The following is an 18491-nucleotide window of genomic DNA, read 5'->3' as shown; positions in this document are numbered from 1 at the left end:
TGTGCTCATCCCATGCTGGTGTACAGCGTTTCCAATGTTAATTATTCTGTCTCTGGAAATCATCCTTCAACTTTATCACCTCTGCACCCCCTCATTCTTCCTTTAAAACACTCTTAAAAACTCACCTCAAAACTTGACTCATTCACTGAGCATTTTCTGCTCTGTATCAATGTTGTCTTCTACAACTCAGTGCCAAATTTTGCTACATAAAGTTGTTGTCTTTTGGATCTTCCGTTATGTTAAAAAATACAATGTAAATATAACTGCTGTTGTATCCAGATCCAAGAGAATCACACGACATTGACCTGCAGCAATTATCTGCTTTCACAGCCTTTGAGTTTCTCTGAAGGCGTTCCTGGCCCCCAGTGAACTCTTTATATCCTGCATTAAATCCTCCAGTGCTGCATCAGAGATCTATGGAGCCTCATGTATGCCACGTGTTATTCCTGTAGCATTGTTAGATCTAAGTCACTTGCATAATGAATTCCTGGACCTGTTCCAGCCAAACTGCACCTTTCCTTAAAATGTGTAGGCTTACTTCAAGAGACACAGATGTAAATGAATTTGTGAATGGGTCTCAGAATTTTGAACCCTGCCCCGGGATTCTCCCAATTGTACAGTCATTCAAATATGCACTCAGCACTGATTATATGCTGCAATCATGTAAGTGAGTAGATGATGAAAGTTTGCATGCTGCCTCCTTTAAAACCGGTAGCCAAAATTTAATTGCAATTCACTTTCCACCCATACTTTATCGTTTCCATAAGACATAGGAGTGGAAGTAAGGCCATTCGGCCCATCAGGTCCACTCCGCTTTTTAATCACGGCTGATGGGCATTTCAACTCCACTTCTCTGCACTCTCCCTGTAGCCCTTGATTCCTTGTGAGATCAAGAATTTAGCAATCTCTGCCTTGAAGATAATTAACGTCCCGGCCTCCAGTGCGCTCCGTGGCAATGAATTCCACAGGCCCACCACTCTCTAGCTAAAGAAATGTCTCCTCATTTCTGTTTTAAATTTACCCCCCTAATTCTAAGGCTGTGCCCACGGGTCCTAGTCTCCCCACCTAACGGAAACAACTTCCCAGCGTCCACCCTTTCTAAGCCATATATTATCTTCTAAGTTTCTATTAGATCTCCCCTCAACTTTCTAAACTCTAATGAATACAATCCCAGGATCCTTCGCCACTCATCATACGTTAAACCTACCATTCCAGGGATCATTCGTGTGAATCTCCGCGGGACACGCTCCAGGGCCAGTATGTCCTTCCAGAGGTGTGGGGCTCAAGATTGGACACAGTATTCTAAACGGGGCCTAACTAGAGCTTTATAAAGTCTCAGAAGCACATCACTGCTTTTATATTCCAACCCTCTTGAGATAAACAACAACATTACATTCGCTTTCTTAATCACGGACTCTACCTGCAAGTTAACTTTTAGAGAATCCTGGACCAACACTCCCAGATCCCCTTGTACTTCTGCTTTACGAATCTTCTCACCATTTAGAAAATAGTCCATGCCTGTGTTCTCTTTTCCAAAGTGCAAAACCTTGCATTTGCTCACGTTGAATTTCATCAGCCATTTCCTGGCCCACTCTCCTAAACTGTCTAAATCCTTCAGCAGCCTCCCCACCTCCTCAGTACTACCTGTATGTCCACCTATCTTCGAATCATCGGCAAACTTCGTCAGAATGCCCCCTGTCCCTTCATCCAGATCATTAATATATAAAGCCAACAGCTGCGGCTGCAACACTGAACCCTGTGGGACACCACTTGTCACCGGTTGCCATTCCGAAAAAGAGCTTTTTATCCCAACTCTCTGCCTTCTGTCAGACAGCCAATCCTTAATCCAAGCCAGTAGCTCACCTCGGACAAGCCAGTAGCTCACCTCGGACACCATGGGCTCTCACCTTACTCAGCAGCCTCCCGTAAGGCAACTTATCAAAGGTCTTTTGGAAGTCTAGATAGATAACATCCACTGGGTTTCCCTGGTCTAACATACATGTTACCTCTTCAAAGAATTCTAACAGGTTTATCAGGCACGACCTCCCCTTACTAAATCCAAGCTGACCTGTTCTAATCTGACCCTGCACTTCCAAGAATTTAGGAATCTCATCCTTAACAATGGAGTCTAAAATTCTACCAACAACCGAGGTTAGGCTAATCGGCCTATAAATTTTCCATCTTTTGTCTTGATCCTTTCTTAAACAAGGGGGTTACAACGGTAATTTTTCAATCATCTGGAACTTTCCCAGACTCCAGTGACTTTTGAAAGATCACAACCAAAGCCTCCGCTATTTCCTCAGCTACCTCCCTCAGAACTCTGGGATGTAGCTCACTGGGGGCAGGAGATATATCAATTTTTAGACCTTTTAGCTTTTCTAGCACTTTCTCTTTTGTAATGCCTACCATATTCAACTCTGCCCCCTGACTCTCCTTAATTGTTGGGATACTACTCAAGTCTTCCACTGTGAAGACTGACGCAAAGTACTTATTAAGTTCTTCAGCTATTTCCTTATCTCCGATCACCAGCCTTCCAGCATCAATTTGGAGCGGCCTAATGTCTACTTTTGCCTCTCATTTGTTCTTATGTAATGAAAGAAACTTTTACTATCATTTCTAATATTACTAGCTAGCCTACCTTCATATTTGACCCTCTCCTTCCTTATTTCTCTCTTTGTTACCTTTGTTTATTTTTGTAGCCTTCCCAATCTTCTGATTTCCCAGTGCTCTTGGCCACTTTATAGTCTGTTTCTTTCTCTTTGATACATTTCCTGACTTCTTTTGTCAGCCATGGCTGTCTAATCACACGCCGGATAATCTTTCTTTTCTTTGGGATGAACCTCTGTACTGTGTCCTCAATTACACCCAGAAACTCCTGCCATTGTTGCTTTACTGTCTTCCCTGTTAGGCTCTGCTTCCAGTGAATTTCGTGAATTCCTCTCTCATGCCTTTGTAATTACCTTTATTTAACTGGAACACCATTACATCCGATTTTGCCTTCTCTCTTTCAAACTTCAGACTGAACTCTTCCATATTATGATCACTGCCTCCTAAGTATTGCCTTACTTTAAGACCTTCTATAAAGTCAGGCTCATTACATAGCACTAAGTCCAGAATAGTCTGCTCCCTTATGAGCTCCATCACAACCTGTTCCAAAAAGCCATCCTGTAAACATTCCATGAATTCCCTTTCTTTGAATCCACCAGTAACATTATTCACCCGGTCCACCTGCATATTGAAGTCCCCCATGATCACCGTGACCTTGCCTTTCTGACATGCCCTATCTATTTCCTGGTGCATCTTGTACCCCTGGTCCTGATCACTGTTAGGAGGTCTGTACATAACTCTCATTATGGTTTTCTTGCCTTTGTGGTTCCTCAACTCCACCCACACAGACTCCACACCCTCTGACCCTATGTCATTCAGTGCCATAGATTTAATTTCATTATTAACAAACAAGGCAACCCCACCCCCTCTGCCCACCTCCCTGTCTTTTCGTTAAGTTGTAAATCCTTGGATGTTGAACTGCCAGTCCTGAATTCCCTGCAACCATGTCTTGTGATGCCTACCACATCATAATCCTTCAAGATGATTTGTGTTGTTAATTCATCTACTTTGTTACAAATACTACAAGCATTTAGGTTTATGATTTATGTCTTAAACTATCCTTCCTTTTTGCTGTATTCCTAGTCTTCCTCGAGCTTAAACCCACCTGTACACATGCTATCCTGCTGCTTATCTCTCCATTTAACTCCATACTCCCTGTCACTTTCGCTTTCCCTTCCCCCCAACTCAGAAGTTTGAAGTCCAAGTGACCACCCTATTTATCCTTTTTGCTAGCACACTGGTTCCAGATTGGTACAGGTGGAGACCGTCCCAACAGTACAGATACCCCCAGTTCCAAAACTGATGCCAATGCCCCATGAAATGGAATCCCTCTTTCCCACACCAATCCCTTAGCCACGTTCACTTCCATAACTTTATCCCTATGCCAACTGGCACGTGGCTCAGGCAGTAATCCAGAGATTATGACCCTTGAGGACCTGTACTGCAATTTCTTTCCAATTTCTTCTTGTTTTAAAATAAAAACGCATTCTTATTTTTCTCACAGCAGAAACCTTTGTACTGCCTGATACATATTACAATTGTGAACACAGATCAAAGGATGGGGGCAGGGGGTGTTGGGAGAAGAGAGCGCAGGCGAAAGACAGACATTACAGGTCCCTCACACATGATTTATGATTTCACATTACAGCCAGATTACGGATCACCAACACCGTAAGTAACAAATATTTGCCTGCTCTAAGATTTTATTGTGTCTTGGGCAGGCATAAAGTAGATGTTGGTGGCTCGCTACAACACAGCAATTTCTGGGATTTTCCTTAAGTAAGGGAAACAGAATGTTTGCTCTTAAATAGACACAAACATTTAAGGTCAAAGCAATGTAAGGATACTTTGCATTTCACGTTTTCTTCTCCAACTCTACATGTGCGTTCGTTTATAATTAAACAAAAGTTCTTAAATAAAACTTATCCCGTTACCTGTTTCTGCTCAGGTGCCACCTACTACATCTACAGAGGACAGAGTTTGAGGCAACTTTGAACTGCCAGGTGGATCTGGAACTAGTGGTCAATGCAAGCTGAAGATGCTAACTAGGATTTCCCTTCCATCTTCCTTCCTCCCAGAAGAGCCATACTTTGCTCCTTTGACCTCATTCGTCTCCTCCCTTGTCTCACTGTTCGCTGACATCTCTATCACTGCTTCAATCCATTTGCTACTAAACCTTTCATCCATGCTTTTATTATCTGCACATTCCAATGTTCTCCTGCAGCCTCCAACAACTTCTGTTTATTCAAACTATTACTTCTATCCTATCCTACATCAAGTTCCACTCATCCATCATGTCCTCTGTGACCTACATCTGAAGTTTCAGAGAACTGGGGCCAATTTAAAATTCTCATCCTCATGTTTAAATTACTTATGGCCACATCCCTTCCTATCTCAGGTCACCTCACCCAACTGGAGCTGCATTTCATTAATTTTGATGATGGGGTTAAAGGGAGTTGTGGATTTCTGCCCTTAGCTCCTCAGCCATTCTCTTTACTCACCCTGGACCAAAAGATGTCGATGACAATGACTAAATGAGCCACAAGTGTCAAAAACCGGGATGGTATCAGGCTGCTTGGTACCGGCATTGCTGATTCTGGATGGTCAGCTCAGAGGTTCAACCTGTGAAAAGGAAGATATGGGAGTGAGTTCCAGATACTACCAGGGCAAACAATTATGTTTATACAAAACACCCTCAATTCTTAATCATTCTGACAGATCTACAGTGCGCACTTTGCAAAAAGCATATTTATCTTCCTTCGGTTTAAGTGTCAAAAGCTGCTTCTCTAGACTTTGTATAACAAAGCACAACTTCGCCAGTTCTGAATTCCAGTGGATTTCTGATTTGTGTGGCTTAGCTATTAATAATTTGGGTAGGCACATCCATTTGCATTTTGCCATTCACAAAATATACCAATTTTACTTCTCATATCCAAAGTGTGTCAGAAATATTGAAAAAGCATAAATCTGCATGGAAAATTGAAAAGTCAAGAATTACACAGGGAAGGTTCAAAAGACCCAGAATTAGCATGTCTGGGTCAATAAGGAACGTCAGAGAAGATACAAACTTCTAGATCAACCAGGACTATTGGTGCCACTTTTCCTGGGTCACCTTCCAGACGCTTCAAATCTAACTCAAAGCTAGTAACTTGCCAGACGGTTCCAGATGCTGGGTAAGTGTTCATAGGAAACGTAAACTGGAAAGTATAACAATGCAGTAACTGCTCTACATTTGGAATATTGACTGTTTTTCCCTTTATGATGCCAACAGTCCTTGCGACATTTGGCTAGGACCAGTATCTTTGGCAAAATCAATTAGTTCTGACAATTAGATAATTGTTTCGTATTTTCCTATCTATTCCTAGAATTGCTTACTTGTACGTTATTTCTTTAATACTTTTTTTTGCATGATCTATGTCAAAATCATCAGTCCAGATCTTCCAACAGTCAGGTAGCTGCAGACCAGGTGTACCCTGACAGACACTGGCTTTCAAAGGCTCCCGAAGTATCTGTCAGAGTACACCTGGTCTGTAGCTACCTGACTGCTGGAAGATCTGGACGAATGATTTTGACATAGATCATACAAAAAAGCATTAAAGAAATAAGACACAAATAAGCAATTCCAAGAATAGATAGGAAAATAAGAACAATTATCTCATTTTCAGAACTAATTGATTTCACCAAAGACACTGGTCCTAGCCAAATATGGCAGGGACTGATAGCATCATAAAGGGAAAAACAGTCAATATCCCAAATGTAGATTGAAGATGACAGGACACATTAGAATGGACTGGAGTTATGCGTAAGAACTATGCGCAATCCCAACACAGGTAACTCCAATAAGAAATTACTCTATATTCAGAAACCATTGAAAAAGTCCATGAAATTTGCAGGACATCAATTCTTTAAGCTTAATGGTTACCCAGGAAAAGCTAGAGGGTGCATTAAAATGACATTTCAGCTCCCCAAATCCCTTCTAACCTTTGGACACCTGACAACCATCCATCAGAGCAACTTTAACCAACCCCCAACCTGGCCATGCCAGGCCCTGATCTCCTACTGCTCAACTGTCCCATCCAAAACTCCTGCCAAGCCAAACTCCTCCTGCGATCACTGGTGGAAGCTTGCCACAGTCTGGACCGTTCTGTAAGCCAAATGTTTTATGTTTTGATACCTTCAGACGTCACTATTAGATACCAATATTCTAATGTAAATGTGTTATTAATGCAACGATTGATCATGGAGGTCTAATTTGATTAGCAAAAACCTGTTCAATGACAGCTGATTCAGGCTTCATTAGTGCCCCTCAGCTCCAAGCCCCATTACAGCCTTTTTCAAAAAGGATAAAACAGCTGAATTCGAAAAGTGAAGGAAAATAACAAAGAACAAAGAAAATTACAGCACAGGAATAGGCCCTTCGGGCCTCCAGGCCTACATCGATCCATATCCTCTATCTAAACCAGTTGCTTATTTTCCAAGGATCTGTATCCCTCTGCTACCAGCCAATCCACGTATTTGTCCAGATGCATCTTAAAATGATGCTATTGTGCCCGCCTCTACCACCTCCACTGGCAACGCGTACCAGAACTTTCCACACATATCTCCCCTCTCACCTTGAAATCGTGACCCCTGGTAATTGAGTTCCCCATCTGGGGAAAAGCTTTTTGCTATCCACACTGTCTATACCTCTCACAATTTCGTAGACCTCAATCAGGTTCCCCCCTCAACCTCCATCTTTCTAATGTAAATAATCCTAGTCTACTCAACCTCTCTTCAGAGCTAGCACCCTCCATACTAGGCAACATCCTGGTGAACCTTCTCTGCACCCACTCCAAAACATCCACGTCCTTTTGGTAATGTGGTGACCAGAACTGTAAGCAGTATTCCAAAAGTGCTTCATCCAAAGAGCTATGTAACTGTAACCTGCCAACTCTTGAACTCAATATCCTGCCTGATGAATGAAAGCATGCTTCTTGGCCACTCTATCGACTGGCGTTGCCACCTTCAGGGTACAATGGACCTGAACACCCAGATCTCCCTGTGCATCAATTTACCCCAGTGCTTTTCCATTTACTGCACAGTTCACTCTTGACTTGGATCTTCCAAAATGCATCACCTCGCATTTGCCTGGATTGAGCTTCCCCACGACTGCCATCAGGCTCACCAGTCTATAACTACCTGGATTATCCTTACTACCCTTCTTAAACAAGGGGACAACATTAGCAATTCTCCAGTCCTCCAGCACCCAACTCGTGCTCAAGGATGCTGCAAAGATTATCTGTTAAGGCCCCAGCTATTTTCTCTCTCACCTCCCTCAGGAACCTGGGATAGGTCCCAGCTGCACTGGGGACCTGTCCACCCCAATGCCTTTTAGAATACCCAACAATACACCCCCTCCTTATGCCGACCTGACCTACAGTGATCAAACATCTATCCCTAACCTCAACATCCGTCATGTCCCTCTCCTCACTGAATACCAACGCAAAGTACTCATTAAGAATCTCACTCATTTTCTCTGAATCCTCGCATAACTTCCCTCCTTTGCTCGAGTGGGCCAACCCTTTCTCTAGTTACCCTCTTGCTCCTTATCTATGAATAAAAGGCTTTGGGATCTTCCTTAACCCTGTTTGTTAAAGATATTTCATGACCACTTTTAGCCGTCTTAATTCCTCGTTTCAGATTGGTCCTACATTCCCTGACCGTTTTCAGTCACCTAGACATTATGTATGCTTCCTTTTTCCACTTTGCTGGTCTCACAATTTCACTTGTCATCCATGGTTCCCTAATCTTGCCCTATATATCACTCATTTTCACAGGTACATGTCTGTCCTGCACTCTAATCAAACTCTCTTTAAAAACCTCCCACATATCAAATGTGGATTTATCCTCAAACAGTTGCTCCCAATCCACATTCCCCAGCACATGCCAAATTTTGCTCTCATTGGACTTCCCCCAATTCAAAACTCTTCCTTTAGGACCACTCTCGTCTTTATCCATCAGTATTCTAAAACTTACGGAGTTGTGATCACTATTCCCAAGGTAATCCCCTATGAAACTTCAGCCACCTGGCCAGGCTCATTCCCCAACACCAGGTCCAGTATGGCCACTTCCCGAGTTGGACTATTTACATGTTGCTCTAGAAAAACCTCCTGGATGCTCCTAACAAATTCCGCTCCATCTAAACCCCTAACACCACGTGAATCCCAGTCAATGTTGGGAAAATTAAAATCTCCCATCACCACCACCCTGTTGCTCCTACATCTTTCCATAATCTGTCTACATATTTGCACCTCTATCTCATGCTCGTTGTTGGAAAGCCTGTAGTACAGGTGCAACATCGTTACTGCACCCTTCCTATTTCTGTGCTTTGCCCATATTGCCTCACTGATCGAGTCCTTCTTAGTGCCCTCATTCAGCACAGCTGTGATATCCTCTGGACCAGGAATGAAACTCTTCCACCCTTTTTACCTCCCTCTCTATCCCTCCTGAAGCATCGATATCGTGGGACATTTAGTTGCCAATCTCACTCTTCCCTCAAACAAGTCTCACTAATAGCAATAACATCATACTCCCAGGTACTAATGCAAGCCCTAAGTTCATCTGCCTTACCTACTACACTTCTCACATTAAAACAAATGCACCTCAGACCACCTGTCCCTTTGCAGTCATCATCTGCTCTCTGCCTACTCTTCCCCTTGGACACACTGACTTCACTATCTAGTTCCTTACAGGCTTTAGTTACTACCTCCTTACCATCCACTACCCACCTCATTTGGTTCCCATCCCCCTGCCACATTAGTTTAAACCCTCCCCAACAGCTTTAGCAAAAGCAGCCCCGAGGACATTGGTTCCAGTACTGCCCAGGAGTAGATCGTCCGATTTGTAATAGTCCCACCTCCCCCAGAACCAGTCCCAATGTCCCAAAAATCTGAATCCCTCCCTCCTGCACATCTCTCAAGCCACTCATTTATCTTGCCTATGCTTTCATTTCTACTCTGACTAGCACGTGACTCTGGTAGCAATCCTGAGAATACTACCTCTGAGGTCCTACTTTTTACCTTGGCTCCTAACTCCCTAAATTCTGCTTGTAGGACCTCATCCCTTTTTGTTTACCCTATCATTGGTGCCTATCTGCACCATGACAGCTGACTGTTCACCCTCCCCCTTCAGAATGTCCTGTAGTCAATCTGAGACATCCCTGACCGTGCGCCTGAGAAGCAACATACCATTCGGGAGTCTTCTTTTTGACCACAGAACCGCCTATCTGCTTCTCTTACAATCGAATCCCCTATGACTAGAGCCCTTCCACTCTTTTTCCTGCCCTTCTGTACAGCAGAGCCAGCCAGTGCTATGAACCTGGCTGCTGCTGCCTTCCCCTGGTAAACCATTTCCCCCAACAGTGGAGGATAGCAAACGTGGCTGCCCTGTTCAAGAAGGGGAGTCGAGACAACCCTGGTAATTATAGGCCAGTGAGCCTTACCTCAGTTGTTGGTAAAGTGTTGGGAAAAGGTTATAAGAGATAGGATTTATAATCATCTAGAAAAGAATAAATTGATTAGGGATAGTCAGCACGGTTTTGTGAAGGGTTGCTCGTGCCTCACAAACCTTATTGAGTTCTTTGAGAAGGTGACCAAACAGGTAAACGAGAGTAAACCGGTTGATGTGGTGTACATGGATTTCAGCAAGGCGTTCGATAAGATTCCCCACAGTACGCTATTGTACAAAATGCGGAGGAATGGGATTGCGGGAGATATAGCAGTTTGGATCGGAAATTGGCTTGCTGAAAGAAGACTGAGGGTGGTAGTTGATGGCAAATGTTCATCCTGGAGACCAGTTACTAGTGGCGTACCGCAAGGGTCGGTGTTGGGTCCACGGCTGTTTGTCATTTTTATAGATGACTGGATGAGGGCGTAAAAGGATGGGTTAGTAAATTTGCAGACGACACTAAGGTTGGTGGAGTTGTGGGTAGTGACAAAGGATGCTGTAGGTTGCAGAGAGACATAGATAAGCTGCAGAGCTGGGCTGAGAGGTGGCAAATGGAGTTTAATGCAGACAAGTGTGAGGTGAGGCACTTTGCTAGGAGTAACCAGAAGGCAAAGTACTGGGCTAATGGTAAGATTCTTGGTAGTGTAGATGTGCAGAGAGATCGCGGTGTCCATGTACACAGATCCTCGAAAGTTGCCACCCAGGTTAACAGGGCTGTTAGGAAGACACACAGTGTTTTAGCTTTTATTAATAGAGGGATCGAGTTCCGGAACCAAGAGGTTATGCTGCAGCTGTACAAAACTCTGGTGCGGCCGCACTTGGAGTATTGCGTACAGTTCTGGTCACCACATTACAAGAAGGATGTGGAAGCTTTGGAAAGGGTGCAGAGGAGATTTACTAAGATGTTGCCTGGTATGGAGGGAAGGTCTTATGAGGAAAGGCTGAGGGACTTGAGGCTGTTTTCGTTACAGAGAAGATGATGAGAGGTAACTTAACTGAGACATATAAAATAATCAGAGGGTTAGATAGGGAGAACCTTTTTCCTAGGATGATGACAGCGAGCACGAGGGGGCATAGCTTTAAATTGAGGGGTGAAAGATATAGGACAGATGTCAGAGGTAGTTTCTTTACTCAGAGAGTCGTAAGGGAATGGAACGCTTTGCCTGCAACAGTAGAAAATTCGCCAACTTTAAGTACATTTAAGTCATCGTTGGACAAGCATATGGACGTACATGGAATAATGTAGGTTAGATGGGCTTCAGATCGGTACGACAGTGCGGCACAACATCGAGGGCCAAAGGGCCTGTACTGTGCTGTAATGTTCTATGTTCTATCCAAATCGGTATACCTGTTTTGGAGGGAGATGACCACAGGGACACCTACACTGCGTTCCTGCTTTTTCTCTGTCTTTTGATCACTGATTCCCTCTTTCCCTCAGCAATCTTAATCTGTGAAGTAGCCAATTTGCTGGACATGCTATCCACAACTTCCTCAGCATCCTGGATGCTCCAAAGTGAGTCCATCCGCAGCTCTGGAGCCACAATGCAGTCTAAAAAGAGCTGCAGCTGGACACACTTCTTGCACATGTCGGAGTCAGGACATCAGCCATGTCCCTGAGCTCCCACACTGAGCAAGAGCAGCATAGCATGGGTCTGGGATCTCTTGCCATTTTTACTCTTAAGCTTAACTTAGTCCTACTATAATATCAAATAATAGATAAATGAAGTGAAAAAAATTTGTACCAAATCACTCTACTTATCTGCACATGATAAAGAAAAGAAAAACACTTACCTTATCAAAGCACAAGGGTCTTTATTTTTGGTCAGAAGAGGAGGTTGGGTGGGAGTCACTACACATGTAGCATCTCGGGTTTAGCCACTGCCCAAATAAATCAGCTCACTCACCTTCCGAGATCGCAATTTGACTGCTCGCACTCAGCTCTGCTGCCGAAATGAAGAACTTACCTTCCCAGCAGCCCCTTGGTTCTCAACGTCACTGCATCCGCTGCTGCTGCTGTAAAAAATGGAGGCCACTGATTGCATGAGATAAGTTTTTAAGTGGGAAACTTAACTCCCGGCAGTTCCCTGGTCCTCGTTCTCACTGCTCCCTCTGCTGCTGCAAAATAAAATGGAGTATATTAAAATACATCACAACAATGTCTTTTTCTGATAAAGTCCTTTCCCAGTTCACTCTAGCTATTTCTGGCCTCATATTCCTTTGCAATTAACCTCATTTAAGCTGAACTAACACGGTGTAAAGCTGGATGAACACAGCGAGCCAAGCAGCAGCAGCAGAGATTAGGTTAGATTTCCTGCAGGGTGGAAACAGGCCCTTCGGCCCAACAAGTCCACACTGCCTCCTGGAGCATTCCACACAGACCCATCCCCCATGACCCACACACCCCTGAACACTACGGGCAATTTAGCATGGCTGATCCACCTAGCCTGCACATCTTTGGACTGTGGGAGGAAACCGAAGGATCCAGAGGAAACCCACGCAGACACAGGGAGAATGTGCAAACTCCACACAGACAGTTACCCAAGGGTGGAATCAAACCCGGGTCCCTGGTGCTATGAGGCTGCAGTGCTAACCACTGAGTCACTGTGCCGCCCTAGGAGGAGCTGGAAAGCTTGACGTTTCGGGTCGGGACTCTTCTTTAGAAATGGGGGAGGGGAAGGGGATTCTGAAATAAATAGGGAGACGGGGGAGGCGGGTTAAAGAAGGATAAAGGAAAAGATAGGGTGAGAGGAGACAGACATGCCAAAGAGGCAGGGTTAGAGCCAGTGAAGGTGAATGTAGGTCGGGAGTCAGGGAAGGGATAGGTCAGTCCAGGGAGGACGGACAGGTCAAGGGGGCAGGATGAGGTTAGTGGGTAGGAAATGGGGTTGGGGCTTGAGGTGGCAGGAATGTTTAGGGAGGCAGGGACTAGCTGGTCTGGTTTTGGCGTGTGGTCGGGGAAGGGGAGATTCTGAAGCATGTGAAGTCACATTGATACCCTTGGGCTGCAGGGTTCCCAAACGAAATAGGAGATGCTGTTCCTGCACCTTTCGGGTGGCATCACCGTGGCACTGGAGGAGGCCCAGGATGGACATGTCGTCTAAGGAGTTGGGGGAGGTGTGGGGGGGGGGGGGGGGGGGGGGGGGGGGGTTGGTGAAATGGTTCACGACTGGGAGGTGTAGTTATTTGTTGTGAGCTGAGCATAAGTGTTCCACAAAGCAGTCCCCAAGCCTCCATTTGGTTTCCCCGATGTAGAGGCAGCCAATACGGGAACAGCAGATACAGTATATCACATTAAACAGATGTTCACCTGTTTCTGTTAATGTGTAAAGTCTTCTTAGGGCCTAGGATGGGCGAAGAGGGGGAGGTATAGCAGCAGGTGCAGCACTTGCTTTGGTTGCAGGGAAAAGTGCCGGGGGCGGTGGGGATGGAGGGGAGTGTGGAGCAGACAAGGGAATCACTGAGAGAGTGGTCCCTCCGGAAAGCACATCCTGGTGTGGAGGGAAAAATACCTTTGGTCGTAGAGTTAGATTGCAAATGGTGAAGATGTCGGAGGATGATGCGTTGGATTTGGAGGTTGTTGGGGTGGGACGTGACGACGAGGGGGATTATGTTTTGGCTATTATTGCGATGCGGGTATGAGAGATGAGTTGCAGGAAATGCGGGAGACACGGTCAAGAGCATTTTCAATCACTGTGGAGGGGAAGTTGCGGTTTTTGAAAAAAAGAGGACATCTGGAATGTTCAGGACTGAAATGTCTCATCTCAGGTGCAGATGTGGCAGAGGTGAACGAATTGGGAATAGGGGATGGCCTTTTTACAGGAAGGTGGATGAGAGGAGGAATATTCTAGGTAGTTGTGGGAGTCGGTAGGCTTAAAATGGATATCGATTTCCAGGTGGATGCCAGAGATGGAGATAGAGGTCCAGGATGGAGCGAGACGTGTCAGAGATTGTCCAGGTAAACTTAAGGTTGGGATGGAAGGTGTTAGTGAAGCAGATGAGCTATTCAAGCTCCTTGTGGGAACACGAGGTGGCACTGAAAGTCAATGTAACGGAGGAAGACATGGGGGATAGGGCCAGCGTAGCTTTGGAAGAGGGATTGTTCCACGTACCCTGCAAAGAGGCAGGCATAGCTTGGGCCCATGCGGGTACCCATGGCCACCCCCTTTGTCTGAAGGAAGTGGGAGGAATTAAAGAAGAAGCTGTCGAGGGTGAAGACGAGTTCGGATAAGCGGTTGAGGGCGTCAGCGGAGGGGCACTGATCAGGTGTGCAGAACAGGAAGAAGTGGAGGGCTTTTAGGCCATCAGCATGGGGAATGCAGGTGTGTAGGGACTGGATGTCCAGAGTAAAAATGAGGTATTGGGGACCAGGGAATTGGAAGTTCAGGAGGAGGTGAAGAGCATGGCTGGTGTCACAGACATAGGAGGGAGTTCCTGGACCAAGGGGGAGAAAATGGAATCCAGATAAGTGGAGATAAGTTTGGTTGTTTTTGATCCAAGTTTCTACCACTTAAACTGAACGCTAAATTCTGCCATATTATCAGGGCGATCACTGTTTCCTTGGGAAGTTTTACCCAAATCATTCATTATACACATTACCAGACTTAAAACAGCCTAATACCTGGTTAGATTCACAACATTTTATTCTAGGATACACCGTATGAATTTTTCCTCATTGTCACCCTCTGCTAATTTGATTTTCACAAACCAGAAGAAGATTAATTTACCCACAATTAGAGGGATCCCTAATTTATGAACATCCAACTTACAAACATTCATATTTTAAAAAAGTGACCCCATAAAGGGGTGTAATTTTAAAGATCTGACATATGGAGGGTTGTAAATTATCTGAAGTCACTCAGGGGATATAAAACAATTAACACTTGCAGTAATCCTTCAGCAACCATATCTCTGATGAAGGGTCTAGGCCCGAAATGTCAGCTTTTGTGCTCCTGAGATGCTGCTTGGCCTGCTTTATTATCTTGGATTCTCCAGCATCTGCAGTTCCCATTATCTCTGATAACATCGACCACTCTATTCACAGCTAACAGTATTGCAACAACCTTACTGCCTCCACTGCCCAAAATCCTCCAAAACCAAACTCCTAACTAACATGAACTACTCCTGACTTAACACATTCCTAACCAGCCCTGAGATTCATGGTACACCTTCAACCACCTGACACTCTAGCCCGTGTCCCATTAATATCCGGCCTGCTTCACCTATCTGCCACCCCACTCGTTCCAACTCATACAGTATCCTACCTTACTCATTTGACACCCTACCCCTCCTCTATCTGACATCCTATTCCCTCACCAACCTGGCCCCATCTCTTCTTCACTCATTCTTGAACACACTCATCACCTGTGAATCTACCTTGTCTCCCGCTAACCTTACTACGGCCGCCTACACCCATCCATTTATCTTATCTACCTTTTCTCCGCGATTTTTCAATGCAGCTTTCAGATATGTAAACAAACTAACTTACTAAGATACGATAGTTACTGCCACAAATAGGAGGCAGGTCTAGCTTCTACCGATGATCCGAGAGGCGGAGGGTTCACCTGGATCGAAGTTCTACTACGCATTGCGGAAGCGTTGGGCATGGGAAGTCAGAAACAGTAATACGGGCCGCGGACGCTGGACAGGATAGTCATTGGCAGAGGAAACACTCAATGCTGCTGCTGTTCTCGGAAGAGCCGAGCCTATCGCCGCTGGTGCCTTAAACAAAATGGCGGCAGGTTGCCAAGGTAACCGCGGCTCTTCACACCGCAAAGCCAAAACAGGAGCATAAATAACGACATCATCCTCATTTCCGAATCTCCCTATCCCGCTGGGCAGATCCCCAACACCCCATCTCACCGCCCAGATTCCCAATTCTCCTAATCCTCTGCCAAGTCTCTCTCCGCCTCCGCTTCAGAAACGACGGCCAGCGACTTAACTCTACGCGCTTGCGCACTGGGGTTTCTCCCGCTTTCTAGTCCGCGTGACTATGTTAGAGATAATGGGAACTGCAGATGCTGGAGAATTCCAAGATAATAAAATGTGAGGCTGGATGAACACAGCAGGCCAAGCAGCATCTCAGGAGCACAAAAGCTGACGTTTCGGGCCTAGACCCTTCATCAGAGAGGGGGATGGGGAGAGGGAACTGGAATAAATAGGGAGAGAGGGGGAGGCGGACCGAAGATGGAGAGTAAAGAAGATAGGTGGAGAGAGTATAGGTGGGGAGGTAGGGAGGGGATAGGTCAGTCCAGGGAAGACGGACAGGTCAAGGAGGTGGGATGAGGTTAGTAGGTAGCTGGGGGTGCGGCTTGGGGCTGGAGGAAGGGATGGGTGAGAGGAAGAACCGGTTAGGGAGGCAGATCCAGGGAAGACAGACAGGTCAAGGAGGTGGTTCCCTCTCCCCATCCCCCTCTCTGACGAAGGGTCTAGGCCCGAAACGTCAGCTTTTGTGCTCCTGAGATGCTGCTTGGCCTGCTGTGTTCATCCAGCCTCACATTTTATTATCTCACGTGACTAAGTTGTCTGCTTCGCTTTGCATTCTGGGAAGATACCCACGACATTGACTACTTCAATAATTGAGGCGGAATTGGCCAATACTTCTTGAGCTGTGGAATGACTGGAACTATACCGAAAAGTTAAGATAAACCCCTTAATTCCATTTGCTGTTGTGGAAGTTAACAAAATTTAGGATCGGAACTCGCACAGCGCATAACAGAGTCATAGATTCACCACAATTTTGGAACAAATTACTGCAGATGATGGCAACTGTACTGAAAACAAAAAAATGCGAAAAATCACAGTGGAACAAAACAGAAGTTGCTGGAAAAGCTCAGCAAGCCTGGCAGCATTGTGAAGGAAACATCAGAGTTAACGTTTCAGGTCTGGTGACCCTTCCTCAGAACTGAGCAAGCTCATGTTTAGAGTCTAGGTGAGTTTTCATCATAGCCTTGAAGAGTCATCTAGACTCAAAAAATAGCCTTGCTCTCTCCATGGATGTTGCGCAACACATTGTGAGTCCAGCATTTTTTTTTGTTTGCAGTCATTGATTCAACAGTTCTGAAGAAGGGTCAGCAGACTCGAAACATTGACTCTGTTTTCTTTCCACAGATGATGCCAGACCTGTTGAGTTTCTCCAGAAAATTCTGTTTTTGTCACAGATCCACTTTATTATTCCAGCATAAAATAAACCAATGGCCTCTCAAAGCATTTCACTTATTTCCATTACTATGCACATTATGTGTAGGCAAAGACATTCTTCCTTTTCAATTACTATTCCAAATCCTTAAAAACATTGATTAAACTTGCAGCCACATTCTCAGGCAGCTCATTCCAGATCCCAGTCACTCATTGCATGTAACAGTGTCTCCTCCTGAATGCAAAACCTCATTTGCCAAAATTGCCTTTAAACGTTGCCCTCAAGTTCTATATCTTTCCATCAATAGGATAATCTTCTCCCTGTCTACTTTGTCTAGATTCCCCCAGGAATTTGAATGCCTCTACCAAATCTTCGCTTAAACCTCTCCAAGAAAGAAAAGTCCAGACATCTCCAATCTCTCTCTATAATTGAAGAAGAACCCTTTAAATGATTCATGTGAAACTTTTGTGCACTTCCTCAAATGCCTTTACAGCCTAATGTATGACTCCCATAACTGACTTAGATAAAAGGGACAAAGTCATGGTTTCTAAATTTACTGATGGCACAAAGGTATACAGGAAAGTAAGTAAGTCGGGTATAGGAAGTAAGAAAGCTATGAAGGAATATAGATAGGTTAAGTGAGTGGGAAAATGTCTGGTAAGTGGCAGATAATGTGGGAAATGATTAATTTCAGCAGGAAGAATAAAAAAAAGTATATTAACTAAATTGTGAGAGATCACAGAGTCCTGAGCAACAAAGGGATATGAGTGCTCCAATACATAGGATCGTATAATCCCTACAGTGCAGAGGCAGGCCATCAAGTTCACAGGGACCCTTTGAAGAGAATCCCACCCAGACCCACACTCCCCCACCTCATCCTGGCAACCCTGCTTTTCCCAAGGCTAGTTCACTTAGCTTGCACATCCCTGGACGCTATGGGCAATTTAGCATGCCAATCCACCTAAACTACACAACTTTGGACTTCAGGAGGAAACTGAAGTACCTGGAGGAAGCTCATGTAGACATGGGGAAAATGTGCAAACTCAAATAGACAGTCACCCTAGGCAACTGATTATCATGATTAGCAAAAGGTTAGCACACAACTACAGCAAATAATTAGGAACACTCATAGAATGTTATTATTTATTCCAAGGAAAATTGAGTACAAAAGTAAAGAGGTTATTCTTCAGTTATACAAGACATTGGTGACATCTGGAGTTCTGTTTACATTATTAATCTCCCCATTTGAGGAAGGATATAAGTG

At 44.8% G+C, this 18491-nt stretch overlaps 1 protein-coding gene across 6 annotated transcripts in view; it reads right to left on the bottom strand.

The window, feature by feature from the left end:
- Positions 1-16177, bottom strand: part of tmem107l (transmembrane protein 107 like) — a 55128-nt gene extending 38951 nt beyond the window's left edge. The window contains exons 1-3 of one of the 6 annotated variants that reach the window (XM_048562280.2): positions 15578-16177; positions 12057-12207; positions 5109-5229 (exon numbers count right to left, since the gene is read on the bottom strand). In XM_048562280.2, the coding sequence (XP_048418237.1) occupies positions 5109-5195 (87 nt within the window). In that variant the 5' untranslated portion in view covers positions 5196-5229; positions 12057-12207; positions 15578-16177. Of the gene's footprint in view, positions 1-5108; positions 5230-12056; positions 12208-14858; positions 14954-15577 lie in introns of those variants that run through there. The other 5 variants (XM_048562279.2, XM_048562281.2, XM_048562282.2 and 2 more) reach the window with 5 other exon arrangements.
- Between the last annotated feature and the right edge of the window lie 2314 nt (positions 16178-18491).

Source organism: Stegostoma tigrinum, chromosome 32, assembly GCF_030684315.1.
Source record: "Stegostoma tigrinum isolate sSteTig4 chromosome 32, sSteTig4.hap1, whole genome shotgun sequence".
Classification (NCBI taxonomy): domain Eukaryota; kingdom Metazoa; phylum Chordata; class Chondrichthyes; order Orectolobiformes; family Stegostomatidae; genus Stegostoma; species Stegostoma tigrinum.
The sequence above is the reverse complement of the archived record's forward strand: the minus strand, read 5'-3'. Positions and strand labels throughout refer to the sequence as shown.